Source organism: Myzus persicae, unplaced genomic scaffold (genome assembly GCF_001856785.1).
Source record: "Myzus persicae strain clone G006 unplaced genomic scaffold, MPER_G0061.0, whole genome shotgun sequence".
In the NCBI taxonomy this organism is placed as follows: domain Eukaryota; kingdom Metazoa; phylum Arthropoda; class Insecta; order Hemiptera; family Aphididae; genus Myzus; species Myzus persicae.
Window position 1 is genome coordinate 209,527 of NW_019103123.1, and position 15,841 is coordinate 225,367.

The 15,841-nt window shown below is 34.6% G+C and overlaps 1 protein-coding gene across 1 annotated transcript; it reads left to right on the top strand.

Annotated features, from left to right (window-relative positions):
- The first annotated feature begins 705 nt into the window (after positions 1 to 705).
- Positions 706 to 6,492, top strand: LOC111033822 (transcription factor SOX-30-like). The gene is made up of 2 exons (XM_022314749.1): positions 706 to 1,482; positions 4,991 to 6,492. The coding sequence occupies exons 1-2, from the start codon at positions 1,360 to 1,362 to the stop codon at positions 6,353 to 6,355; spliced, it is 1,488 nt and encodes a 495-aa protein (XP_022170441.1). The 5' UTR covers positions 706 to 1,359; the 3' UTR covers positions 6,356 to 6,492.
- Positions 6,493 to 15,841: the final 9,349 nt, after the last annotated feature.

Sequence of the window (15,841 nt, forward strand, 5' to 3'; positions counted from 1 at the left end):
GTTTATCTTGTTGAATTTAACAGAAAAAAAAATGTGGACTGAAATATAATATTGATATTTTAGTCGACAAAACTAATACAATACACATAACCGAAGATAATAAATATTTAAATATCAATGAATTAATCGGCAGGGAGCCGAGAGGTGACGAAAAAGGAAATCAAATTCAAAATAAGGCGTATCCGGTATCTCAGTATGTGTACCATATCATGGGAGGTGACGTTTTCGAAAAAACATTTTATAACGTCACAATATAAAAAATTATGTAACATTATTTCATATTTGTACATAAAAGTTAATATTGATAAGATACTATATACTCATTACAGACAGTAATGCAGTAAAGCAAGGTGTGAGGGGACATTTTTTTCCTCACGAAGTCGGTTAGGTTAGAAATCGATATCACACCGTGGGCAATAATAATTATGAAGGCAAAAGGACCAGTGCAGAAATTTTTAAAAAAAAACCAACAAAAATGATCGCGACAGATACAGTAAAAGACGCGTACGGGGAAGACGTGATCGCCCGGCGGCGGAGTACCGTAGTGCGACTCGCTTCCACCGTGTGGCGTTGCCCTAATAATAATATCGTCGGCAGCTACGGCGGCGGGCGCTAGTGTCGAGAGAACACGTCTTCGCGGTGGCGGTGGGACGAGGAGGGGGACGGCGGTATTATAGTGGCCGCCGACCGCCGTAACCGGCGTCAGTATACCACGCTCGCTCGTTCAACCCGGTCCGCGTAGCAGGCTCATTGGTATACGCACACGCACACGTACACGCACACGCACACGCACACGCACACGCACACACGCAATCGTCGCTGTTCTCGCCGTCAGGTACGACATGGTCGACATTGTACGCCACGGCCGCCGACCGGAGGCAGCAGCACAAGCGTTGTGGTGAACGCGCCCCCCGCGACACTCGGTGAAGACGACCGCCACGCCGCCGTCAGTCGCCACTCGTCGACGCCGCCGCGAAGTGTTCGTCCAGTCAGTGTGCGATCGTCCGCTTTTGCCGACGGTACTCGAACGTTGTAGTTGTTGTGGTCGTATCAGAGTTTGCTCACAGCTCGCGACCACTGCACGAGTGCAGAAATCACGCGCACCGCAATTCGTCGCTCCGTTTGATAATTTTTTTCGCCGTCCGCGATAAATTTTAATTCAGATTTTTTTACGCAACGACGTTTCTGCCAAACGGGGAAAAATAATATTTTTTCCTCTACATCACTCGAGCGTGTGTAGACTTTGAATTTTTTTTGTGCGTGCTCGTAATTTTTTTCGACTACGTGCTCCGTGTTCTCTGGATCGCGACGATTAATATTTTTGCAATACACTTAAAATAATAAATAAACATTTACAACATGGTGCCTAAACAAGAGACTATCCGCATCGTTGACTCGTCGGATAACAAGTTGGCCCTGCCGATGTTTGGCTCACAACTGGTCGACGAAAACTCGACGACGCCGTACTCCGACGCAACACAGGTGCGTGTCATCTCTTCATAAATAAATAAAATTGTATCCCTAAGCCACAATGATTTTTAGTAACTTTTTTTTTATCAAAATAATTATTTTTTACTTTGAAAAAAAAAATAAACTTGAGCGTAGTGGTAAAACCTTGTGCGTGTTTTTCCGGGTGGCAAGAACGCGCAATAATATTTTCCCAAAATTCGTTGGTACCTTGAATTTTCGATTTTTGTCGTGCAATAAAAATAACTATTTTAGTACCTAATAATAATAATAACACGAAAATATTTTTATACTCTACAGTAGTAGAACCTAAAAATAAAACAACAACAAACCATGTTTACATAATTTTATTTTAATTCTCTCTAAACCCTGTTAAGTATAAAATCAAATAAACTGAAATCGTAATACTATGACCCAATTTTCTCTCCGGTGCACGCGAGATACATTTGGACGAACGTTTTCGCGACTGTTATCTTATCTGCACGCCGCCCAGGCCGGTGTCGTGGTCTATAAAACTGTATTTCGGCTAGATTCTTGGAAAAAGAATCGTTGTTTATTTTTACTCTTTGGGGTGTAACCGAAATTGGTTGACAAGTGGAGTTTTGTTTCAATCTTGCACTTTTTGCCTATGTCCCAGACTCATGTTTTCTGAATATTCCTTAGAAAAAATCCCAAACAATTAAGTATTGGTATTTTGTATACAAGTGTGTGCATGCGTTACATATTTTGCAAAATCAAATTATAACTCGTTCTTTAAAAATTGTATTTTTTTCCACCCTAAATCTTTATACAAGTTGTTGAAATGAACACTAAAAATGTGTATATTATTATAATCTAATATCAATCAGTTTGCTCGTAAAAATAAATCGCAAAAAAATTATTAAAAACGTAATACCTACTTATTATTTATTGATTTTTCGGAAGTCCCTATCCGTGTTTTAATACAATTAGTTCTTAAAATATCAAACATGAACATTGAAAACAATAAATTTCAACTATAATTCAAACTAATAAAATCAATCTATTCAAATATTGAACAGATTTATTTTCATTATTTTCAATAAAAACAAATCGCAGTAGTAAAAATTATAACATTTTAATTTTAGTATACCTGCTTAATATTTATACTTCAAAATATATTGGTACCTAAAATATACTTGTTATTAATTATTTCATTAAAATCTGTTCTGGTGTATCCAACTCGTACAATTTTGTTTAGATTTATTATTTTATTCCATTAAGTACCTACTATATTTTTCCAAATGTAGCAATTTACCCGGAAACATATTTGTTAACACGGTATATAGTTTTGTCCGTGAGTGTTAAAATATTTAATCAAAAGACCTTGGTTCTATGCCGTATATGGCAAAACTCTTTGCCCGGCAGTTATATTAAAACAAAATAAAAAGATAAGATACAATTGATTCTTTTCAACTATCATTTCAGATAATATCGTTAAGAATAAAAAATATCATGCTTTTATAATATCTGTATTTTTTTATTTATAGTTAGAAAATTTTAAAGGCCCGACTAACCATTAACTATTATTACATTTGTCCATCGTCCAATTTTATTCGTTTTTTTCATCTTAACCGATTATCGAGTGCAATAATTCGAAATCTTATAATAATGTAATGTCGTCATATTATAAACTAAAAATAATTTGTCCCATAATATAAAAAAATATATTAAATAATAAGTAGGTACTCAGGTATTAAAAATTATTAAAATATGATCGTATTTCCGGTAATAGTGTTTGTAACGAATTTGTCAACGATACTCAAGGTTTGGGATAAAATTTGTTTGTATTTTATTATTATGATTAATATTCGTTATCGTGTAAGTAGATCACGTTTACCGGTAAGATAGTATGAGCAAAGTGTGTGCATATGCGTATCGCGTATCATGTTCAAAATACGTAATTTTTCACTTCCCTATGTTTGCCGAAAGATACTCGTAGTTGAAGATTCCGGCCGGTTGTTCTCTCCCCTCCCGGCGTGATTTCGAAAATTTATTTTTACAAATTCAACCGAAAATTTGACGAGGGACATCCAATAAAAGTTTCCACTAAAAGAAAAAAAATCCGATTAAACGTAATATTATTAGTGCCAATTATATTATACGTTTTTACTGCACTCATTAGACCACGGAAATCGTGCGATGATATAGTTATTAATATATTAATCCGCAGAATTTGTTTTTTCCTCTGCTTGAGATTAAAAATTGAGTATCGCCGGGAATAGGTACCGCGGCGGCGAACTTTGATGATGAGAGCGAGGGGGTCGCGGGTGCACAGATAGACAGGTGGTTGCCCCGTCCGAAGGTTGTTGTGTAGATATTATGTATGTGTGTGTGTGCGCGCGCAATGAGTCATTCGCCTTTTCCGCGTGACCGTCGCCGACGTCGGTGGCGGGAGGGGAAGCGCGCTCCGTGAGGTTGCGGGCGTACTAGCGAGCGCGCCTCGTTAATGACCTTGAGTTGTTACACAACGCCGCACCGCCATCCCACCGACCGACCGTTCGCTCGCACGACGCCTTGACAGTGAAAGTAACCACCGCCGCCGGGTACCGAGCGCCGCGCGCACGCGAGATCACCGCGCACATAATATTGGCAATGTTGTTATTATTATTATTATTATTATTTTATTATTTTTATTGCTGTTAGCGCTCTGTATTACTATTTTTCTGCCGGTCACAGTAGCTCCTCCACTACGATTATAATAATTATTACGGTGGCATCATATTATTTTACCCATATCTGGGACGATATGTTTAAAAACTCGCTGGGGTTGGCCGGTCCTCACAAACAGCGTCTCTCAAAAATTAATAAATGAGTTCCAATTCAATTTGTTCAATGTATGATTAATGATAATTTAATACTTGACCGTATTTTAAAAAAATATTCTCTTGTTATTGGTACGTCGTTTTAGACTTTTTGTCAGCATTAGGCATCTGTATTTGTACATTAGGATTTTTAGACGATTTTCTAATTTTATAAATATTGATTATTTCGATTAAACTGATGAAAAACAAAGAATATGACTGTTCACCTGTTACAGTTACGGGCGTTGGTCGAGAGAATCGTAGTTTGTATAGATAGCGAAAATAATGGGAAGAACTATAACTAATTATTTTTAAAAAGGACCATAAAAACATATTACCCTGACTAGTACAACCTGAAATTATGCCATCAAATTGTCATACTTGCCGCCGCTCAATATTATTTTTTAACAGCAAAGTCTATATTAACGATTTTTTTTTTATATTTATTTATTTATTAACACGCGTTTTGCCAACGAATACTATCGTTATTATTGCCGTTTGACGTGCGCGTTCGTTAGAATATAATAATATATAATTTAACATTAATTAATGAATTAATTAACGTGTTAACGTTATCACTTCGTCGTGCAAAGATGAAAACAAAAAATTATGATATTTTACATATTATTATGGTTACGAGTTAAAATGTGACCAATTTTTACTAATGGTGTGAATTTTTTTTTCTTTCTTTCTTGTTACAGACGAAAAAGAACAATCCGAACCACATCAAACGGCCAATGAACGCGTTTATGGTGTGGTCACAGATTGAGAGACGTAAGATATGTCATGATCAACCGGACATGCACAACGCGGAGATATCGAAGAAGCTCGGTATGCTGTGGAAAACGCTGACCGATGAACAGCGAAAACCGTTCATTGAAGAGGCCGAGACGCTGAGACTGATGCACCTCAAAGAGTACCCGGACTACAAGTACAGGCCACGCAAGAGGACGCCAAAGAACAGTAGTAGTAACACGACCTCGTCCGGTCCGGCCGCGATCGCCAAGACCACCACTTCGGCCGCGGCTCAGTCAAAATTCCGGAAGAACATGTGCAAAAAGTTCGGCAACGCTTTGACGACCGTGTCCAGCCGCGTCGCGTGTAGCATTAACTCGGGGACGTTGCATGTGCTGGACAACAGGATCGCGTCACCAGCGACCTTGATCCAGGACAACACCACTTCATCGTCATCGTCGTCAAAGTCTTTCGTCCGACGAAACGGTATAATACAGGTGAACAGGATGAGCCCGGTGAATCCGGATCGGCTCAAGTATCACTTCACGATCGATACAGCAAAGGGCAACAACAGTTCCAAGGATGCGGCCGAGGTGCGCGTGCCCGCCTCGGTAAACGCCAAGGTGCCGACCAGCCCCACTTGCGACTCTCCCAACTCGCCGGAGAGCGCTACGTTCTATGACGACTCGCCTCTGACATGTTTCGACGTCAAGCCGCTCAAAATCAAGTTGCTCAACACGCTCAACACTTCGGCCACAATCACAGTGCTGGCCGACGTAGACGACGATGACAACGAGGACGGCGGCACCACCAACGCCAACGCCATGTTGCTCAGTCCCGGTTCGGCGGCATCGCTCATGTCCGCCCGGCAGATTGACCAGCAGCTCCACCAACATAACCAGCACAACCACCTAAGCAATCAGTCGCCGGCCGATCTGCTCGCCCGGAATCTGATGAAGGATGATCACCTGCTGGTCAAGGCCGAACCCTCGCATCCATCTCCGTCTTCGTCCTCGATGTCCTCCGTCGCCCAGTCGTCGTATTTCTCCGTCAAACAGGAACCGATGGACTGCGATTCGGAGTCGGCCGCGCTGGGCCGCGTCGGTGAGAATCCATCGCTGGCCGACCTCGAGTGCCTGGACGACCTCATCCAGATGCCGTCCGACTTCAAGATGGACATCGACTGCCTGTCGTCCGACATGGACAACGGCTCCGTCCGGCAAAGCTCGCACCTCGAGTTCACGTGCACGTCCGACATGACCGACATACTGTCCCACATGGGCGTGACCGCCGACTGGGAGGACGTGCGAGGCATCATCAATGACTGCTAGATGTCTCGGGGCAGAGGAGAAGAACGCGCCCGTACCGCTAGCCCCAAAATCACTCCTCCCCACCGCCACACCCGCCGCCGTCGTCGTCGTTCACGTTATTTGACCGCCGCCACTACTACCCCCCCCCCCACGAACACCCAAATATTAAAGATTTTTTTTTTTTTTTTTTTTTTTTTTATTTTTTTTTTTTTTTTTTTATTTTTTTTTTTTTTAAGTTAATTTATTCATTTTATTACGTTTTCCTCTTTTTTTGTCATATTATATGTTATATTTATTCTACCTATACGTACGCTTGTAAGTATGTATGTATTGTGTGCGCGTATAATATATATATATATATTTATATGAAAATCTATACACTGCGGTAAAAAAATAAAAACAATACTCATATAAAACGACGTGCTTGCGTTTGGAGTAATAAATCACACACATGTAAGTTTTTTATGTCCGTTTGTTTTTGTATACGTCTTCTAGATATATATGTATATGTGTATTTGCATAAAATTATATTATTATTACTACTACTGCAGTTGCCACTATTATGTTTTTATACATTCGTATACACACACAGTACTGATCGGCGGCAGACGACAATCGGAATTAATTTCACTCTTATCGTGTAAATATTATATAATACGACTTTTTTATACTGTCGGTACGATACGTGTCGAATATTTCATTGTACATTTATATACAACATATATATATATATAGATATATTAAATATAAAAACAACGTGACTTTTTTTATACTTATTTCGCTCGTAAATTGCGTAAAATTCGTCAAAAAATTGTGATGTCTCGACGTTTATTTTTTAAGTTTGTCGTGTATTCGTAAAAAAAAATAATGATATTATATTATATGTATTTGATTTACTTCTGAATCGCTTTCTAAAATTTTTTGAACACGACTAACGTAATATTGTAAAAATATTATATTGTATGCTAGTTACTAGAGCCTCAGTAGACAATAATGATAATAATAATATTCGCTTCATAATCTTTGAATGTTTTTTTTTTACTCCAAGTGTGAACATTTTGTTTAGGTGTTTTTTATATATTCATATATAACATATATTTTAATCATTATCACGTTGTACTATAAAAAATAATTATACTGTTGCTTAAGTGTTGTTAAGTATAGGGTGCTTCCATTTGTATAATCATTATGAAAATTGAAAAAAAAGCAAAAAAATTATAATATTATATGTATGTGTGTATATGTATATATACATAGTTATATGCATACGCGTGTGTATATAATATGTATGTTTATGTGTGTATATTATATATTATGAAAATCTTGTGTCCGAATTAGAAAGAGGAATGTTTTCAACGTCATATTTTTTTTTATGCTTTGGCTAGATACTTACACATTATAAGCGTATTTTGATTTATCTGTATTTTTTATTGAAATTCAAAAGTAAAAAAAAAAAAAAACCATTAACGATAATTCGATTTTTACCTGTAACAATAACACATCGTGTAAAATAAAATACCATGTACATAAATGAAGAGAAACGAGGGCGCGCGATACGGTGGTGTTTGTATCATTTTTACCATTTGAATCCCACGAGTCATTTTGTACTAATTAAAAACCCTAAAATTTATATGATCTCATACAAACAAAAAAAAAAATATTTTTTTTTTATATAATTTAAATATATAACTTCCACAACTTTTTCTGAACGTAATTAATAAAACACGATGAATACTTGTTCGACAGAGCATTTATAGATTGTTTTGTAATGAATGAATTTTTTTTTCCTAATATTTGCCCCTAAATAATATTTTGAAGTGCAAGGATATTATACACTATATAGTCATGTTTAATCATATATATATATATTTTTTTTTTAATACAAATGTAAAATGTATGACATATATGTATGTACCCGGTACCTATATATATTATGTATATATTAAGGTATATACAAAAAAAAAAAATAATAGAAAAAACGAAAAAAAATACAAGGTCTAATATTATACATTATATTATTATTCGCCTTATTATTATCATTATTATTATTATTATTATTATTACTATTATATTGTTTTCTATATATATGTATTAGCGTTATAAGTACATATGATTAAACCCCCCTCCCTTACTTTCAGATTTAAATTTTATATACTTATATATTAGTTGGTTTATTATTATTAAAATACATAATGATGTGTACGATGTGAATGTGTTGTATATAGATTTACTCATTGTACATTAATACAGGTAGACTTTACGGTACTGTACCTATATATTGTTCGCAAGTAAATCGGTATAATGATGTTAAGAAGTTTTAACACTATTTTTTTTTATTATTATTATTATTATTATTTGTGCATCGCGTTATTTTATATAAATAAAAAAAACGAACGCGCGCGCTTGTACAAAAAATACATTATAAAAGTATAATCTTTTTTTATATCTTAAAATTATATTTATATAATTGTTAATCGATTGTGTTTTGTTTTTATACCCGACTTTCCTACTAAATATTCTTCATTCTTAAATCTTTTTTACAATCTCCAACAAAATACACGCGGTCGCCGAATAGGGTTAACTCGATGACGAGGCGAGGGCAACGAGTGTAAAATCAAACTATTTCCTACAATTTTTCCGAAAAGAGCACAGCGCAGCGTGTGTTGTCGACAAAGTGTGGCTGTGAAAGCCGTTAAAACATTTAGTCACGCGTGTGAACATGTTTTATTTCATTGTTTTACAATAGTGGTAAATAAAAAATATCATCTGGCGTGGTGTTGTCTCGTGTTCAATCACACCCGACCCGATTGATTTGGCAAAACTCATACAATATAATCGGGGCTGTGTATAACAATTATTTTCCATGATGTCCGTCAAAATTAAATCTCATTAAAGTATATTATAGTAACATGATACAAATCTACCTCGTTTTCCGGCAGGTCATTATAGGTGTAGACTGTAGGTGTATCAATATATCTATGTACCTACTTATATTTTTGTACACAGATACCTTTTATATATATGTGCTGCCGTCGATCGAAATAATAAATATGTTTTTATATTATTATTAATATACCGTAAAAAAAATAATAGCGATAATAACCACTTAGCCGTCGCATATTAAACCATCAAAACTCGCATATTGTTATTATTTTAAACGGCGTAGTTGGCGTACCTATTCGAAAGTGCCAGATCGACGATAATAACATTATGTACAATATTGTTGTTGCGTACAATGTTTTTGGTAAGCGTACAAAGTTGTAACATCACTTAAACGCGGTACATATTATTATTAATTTATTTATATACTTTAATAGTTTAAATATATACATTAATCTAAAACTATTATTGAACGCGTGCAGCATTAACATTACGCGTGACTGCGACGTGTTAGTTATTAATTGTTGTCGAGATGACCGTTGCCGCGCGTGGTGTCGATTTCGAATTCATCATTTTTGTTTTCAGTTTTTTTTTTTTAATGACGACGTTTGTTTTACCCAATAATACATTATTATTTTTACGTAATAATATTATTGTAATGTTGTATAATCACGTCGTGGCGCAGTGTTGTCTGTGTGTGCCACCGAGTACCTATATATGCGCGGAGACGCGACGTCGTCGCATTCCTTGTAAATGTGATTCACTCGTCCGTGCCAAGAGGAATAGAAAAAAAAAATTCGCGTGTACGTAATAAAATAATAATATAATTGTAATGCGCACTCGGGTAAATCATTACGCACGCGTACGGAGCTCGCGGAGGGCGGCGGCGAGATTGTTTTTAATCGTTATTTTTAATAAACCGGAATATTGTGATGATATTGTAAAAGCAACGCGTTTTGGTATACGGAGAAAATCTGCAGATTAAATGACGTATTGTTGTTGTAATAATAATATCTCTGGCCGGGCGACAAGACTATAAATTTCGAATTTCGGGTCAGTTCCACGTGATTTCGATTGTTTTCCGTATACATATACCATAAAAAAAATAGCAACTTCAGTACTTCACAAGTAAAACATCAAAACTGTGAAACGTGCAACAGTCGATAGGTACTCCTATCGGAAGTATCGAGATTTTGGACGAAAATCGCTAGAGATGAAGCTAGAGCTATGTAGCTTTATCGATGCGGTTGCATCTTAAGTGCCTGAAAATTCGATGTTTCATTTTAGGGTACCACACTCGTTTGTTCGAAAACTAACGCATTTTTAAATATTTTATCATAAAACGATTTTTGATATTTATTGTAAATAAAATGTTCAAGTTTTTTACTTTTACGATTGACAACAATTGGTAGTATTAATTTGTATTTCATATAATTCAGAAGCAAAATATCTTGTGAAATTCAGTGTATAGTAAAATCAAATTATGAATGAGAATCTTATTATGGGTATTGTTATAACTTTAGGAAATCGATTTATACTAACATTTAACTGGTAAAAATAGAAATAAGCTTTTTAAAAAAAATTACAATATATTACAATGTCAAAATATGCAGTCAATAAGTCGAAGTATATTCGAACATTTAAAAATGTATTTTCTATGAAGTACACCTAAAAACTAAAAAGTAATAAATATAATAACTACCAATCATAATATTAAGGACTATGGTTATCGATGTTAATAATATTGTAGATTGCAAACAAAGTCTAATTTACGCTTGCAATTTGTTTCGAGATTTTAAAATAGTATTTATTCCATAACCAAATTTACGTAATTATACTGACCATAAAAATAATATAAGCTAAAAACAAAATTATAAGATGTATGCAAAATAAAATTGGTATTATTTTAATAAGAATGATTTAAAATCGTGTTCATTAATTGTTGTCAGATTTCTAATACCATATTCTAATTAATATAGCATGCATTTCCATCTAAGTCTGTTCGCTAAACAGTCGAGTTATAAGTTAATTTGAACTTTATAAGAGTACAGTGGAGTAACAGATGAAACCCAAAGTACCATTGATAATCTATTATTGTTGAACTACTTGAACTCAAATTCTACTTAATATGCATACAGACTACAGTAGTGACCTGCTCAATAACGAGATCTATACCATGTCGCTGAACAACTACATTGGTTTTTAAATTAAATTATACATCAAATCGTTTAGGTAGGTGCTACTATACAAAAGAAAATTTCGTATGAAGCTAATACTCTCTGAAAAATGTATTCAAATTAGCGTGCTAACTTAGGTTCTGCTACACGAAATCGTAACGTTATAACATTCATTTAATCTTTGTTTTTATTTTGGTTGCCTTGGCAACCATGACGCGAAATAGTCCGCTAGAAATATGTCAGAAATCGTAAGATGTATCCAACCCAAAAATATATTATATAGTATGTTAAAATTTAAACTTCTGTTAAGGTGTTCAAATAAGCTGTATAAATATTATGGTTATATCTTATATCTGTATTATTATATATAATTTATTGGAGCTTTATTTTAACCTTGCGTTAACGTATATAAGTACTTAAATAAATAAAAACAAACTGTATGTACATATCTGTTACTATTGCTATAAGTGCATATAATTATATAAAGAACTGATAATCCCTAAAAATAAAATAAAAACTAAAATTTTAGCCGTCGAATGAAGAAGAAGAATTTTAAATGAAAAAAATTGAATGAAGAAAAACATAAAATTTAAGAAGTTCTATATTGCACCCACGAAAACCTGTTACCTAACTGTAGGTCTCAGAAGATATTCAAAATCGATTTTCAAATAAGTTTATTTCATCGTGAAAAAAACTGTATACAGCAGGCATACCTACGTGATGTTATGTATGGTAAATTTGGTACCGTGTATTTATTTATGTATGAATTTATATTGTTATTGTATGCAGTGAGATGACATTGATTTGTAGATAAGCGGTGGAGTGGATTGGCACCACTTCAGGACATATTTTAAAGTGTCGTGTTGATATTTTTTTATACGATAATCAAATGCCACAAATTGCATTTTGAATCACATCATTGAGAAACGAATCCGTTGACTTGTTTTCGTTGAACGCGTGAAAAATAAAAGTCGCTTACACGTAATTTGTTGTGGTACCACGTGGGCTGAACTTCTGAAGGTTGAAACCTCGCGCAGTGAATTATAAAATTACAAAAGTAGCCCTCCTGACACGCACAAAAAATAAAGTTGTTAGCTTTTTTTCGCTTTGCTAATTGCTATTATAGTTAAGTATATACGCTAATCTATACACAGTTTTTCCCTCGTCACTCGTAGTGTATAATATGGATAGTGTTTATGGAAAAATATAAAAATGAGAACTGAAGCTTTTTGTATGGAGTTGAAGGGTCGATTGCGCTGCGTCGGACGGCGTCAATTCAATAAGCGCTTCATAACAATTAGGTAGTTATACGCATAAAAAATATAATATATTATTCCATTATGCAGATGTGTAGGTGTGGCAGTCATATATATGTGCATATAATATGATATACCAATGGCGTATTAAATAATTCATAATATTATAAATATATAATGCATAAGTACGTCTACTGTGCCATGTGCAACCGATTAAAAAAAAAAAATTCACCGATCGTATAATAATATTAAACATTTTATCGGGCACAACGAAAAACTGCGGAACGTATATAATATAATAGGTACGTATATAGTATTATATTATTTATTACTATGCACGTAAAATCGTCTATATTCGTCGACGTTAATTTACTTATCTCAGCGCGCTTGCCTTTATATATTATATGATATAAGTACCAAAAAGTAATATACTATACTTTCAATACACAACTCAGTCCCGAGCTAAAACAAAAAAAAACCACGAAACACGATATACATTGATAAAAACATAATAATATAATATTATGTGTACGTATACGTCTCGCCGAGCATTATGTACTCGGAACTACAACGTAGGTATTTACCTAAGTATGATCAGCTAGGCGGTCCAGAGTTTTACGATGACTTAAATACGTGATGGGCCTAACCTTTGATAATAACCTGCACATGCGATAATAATAATTCTATGGCAGATATCGGCTCGCCTCGCATATATTATGCATTTATGCGTTTTATATTAGTAGATGGGACGAGTCTCTACCACGCAAGATGCAGGTGCTTAGTAAAATTATGTGTTCAGCTCAGAAAATTTGACATTTCGAGCATTGACTGAAGAGTAAAAAAAAAAAATAATGACACTGGATTAAGCCTTATATCCCGTGGGATGGGGAAGATGATGGATATCAAGGAGATACGCCTCCCCTCCCCCTTTTAGTTAAAAATACTTCTTATACCTTTAGATAGACGTGCACTTACATACCAAACACGTCATTATTAATTGAATCAATAATGAGGTGATTCACGTTTAAAATGTTTAAATAGGAAAAAAACTATGCCTATCTGGAGATAAGTTGAGATAACGAAAATCACAACAATAGCCACCATACGCTATTATTAATTATCTATTTTTAATTTGAATGGGATTTTTTAATTAGTTTTTAAAACAAAATAGGCAATGTATGATACGTATCTAATATCTATATAATAGACCGAATACATATTTCAGTTATGATGAGTATGACGGGTACTGGTGCAAACCAATGTATTATTACAAGTTATTTTAAATGTTACATCTAGTAAATTGTTCATATGACTTAAATATTTTATACGTATTGACATACGTTTTCATACATTTATACTCCTAGTTTTTAACACACAATACCCTTGGCGATATCAATGATTTTAAAGGTATTGTTAGGTATGAGTGTATGACTGTAAACACTATTGATACTTGTATTATATTGTCTTATAAACTATGACATTTTCAAAATATTTAATCATATGATAATAGTTATTTGAATAAAAATGTTTTTAGTTATTTAGGTCTTATGTTTGAATGCTTAATAAGCTTTTTAATGTCAGATAACTCAAAACCTACCACAGATCAGAGCTATAGTTCCTCGAATCTTAGGTACACTCTTTAATTAACCGACGATAAAATAGTATCTAAAATAGATTACCTACGTAAAAAGTTAATACCCTTTTAAATCACGAATGTTCACCGTAAAAGTGTTAAAATAATCCAACTACATAAGTACAAAATATTTATGTATAATCTCACTCGTACGTTATTATTCCTGACACTCTCACGTGTAAGTCCATTAACAAAAATAAAACCTATACCTACCTACTATATTAGAGGTGACTACACACGTGATTCTAAGGAACGGATAAGCCCAAAAAATAAATTGTAAATAATGAATAAAAATATCTAGGTACTTGAGACGAAAACATTCATAAATAAGCAAATTAACAAATAGCATTACAAAATATCCAACGAAGAAAAAAATATTTAAAATGCAATAAATACAAAATACATTTTGTTTCGAATTCATATAAAATATAAAATGAAATTCGTTTGTATCCATATGACGTTTACGAAAATCAGTTTTACATAGAAGAATTAAATACAATTATAAATTTGTTCCCTTCCGTACAAGTTAGTAGACACCACGTTTAAAGTAGTTAGTGCTGTGTCTCGAAAATCGGTTTTCAAATATTATTTATGCCTCCATCGTGAAACACTGTACTTATACGGTTTAAAACTATTTTGGTTAATTTTTGGAGATATGTCAATATGACGTGTGATGTGTATAAATATTATTGTGTATATAGTAATTATGGCCACGCATCATCGAAAATGATATTGCGAAATGAACGTCATGTTGACTTGTTTTTGCAGTTCACGTGAAATAAGATTGAACAATTACAACAGTGACCCACCAAACACATAAACATACACAAAATATCGTTTTCGGTTTTTTTTTTTTTTTACACGTTTCCATTATAGATAGGTATAAGTATATAAATATTACGTGTAAACATGGTCCATGCGTGGATATTATTTTGTTAATTTAACATATTATTAACTGTTTGTGTGCATTGAACGATCGTTGTTTCAAAAGTTTGTTCACAGGGATTCAGACACTGCGTGGTCGCATGCAGTTAAATTCTCGGTGTCAGATTTTTTACGTCCTGTCTTTGCAGTAGGTGCCACACGAAAATTGCGCACTTCCTACCCGAACACGAGTGTTCGCGAAAAAAAATGTAAAACCGTAATATACAATTTATACAATAAAAACCTAAAAATGCGAGATATTGCCGAATGGTGTGTGGCAAGCAAGCCCGCTCGGCTAACGTCGATGTTAGCCAACCCTCCTAACCCCTTCCCCTCACCCTTTAGAAATTGTAATGGATTTCCGCCAATGGTGCCCACCTACATATACATATACACACACACACACACACGCCAATGCAGAACATTGTATACTATATAGATTATAACCTATATATCTAATAATAATAACACACCCCGCGAAAGAGACGTGGCGGAGGGCGAAATTCCGTTTCCGGCGGTGAGCATATAAAATAGCGAAAATTCCAAATGTATCTCGTTTGGAATCGCTCTGCAGTTGTATAGCGGGTTTTCTGCCGACACACACACACACACTCAGGTTGATCCGCCGACACATGAT

Bases quoted from the DNA above. Each gene is read 5' to 3' on its own strand.
- LOC111033822 (XM_022314749.1), top strand. From the start codon at position 1,360: ATGGTGCCTAAACAAGAGACTATCCGCATCGTTGACTCGTCGGATAAC. The intron at 1,483-4,990 runs GTGCGTGTCATC...TTCTTGTTACAG, and splicing joins CGTACTCCGACGCAACACAG to ACGAAAAAGAACAATCCGAA.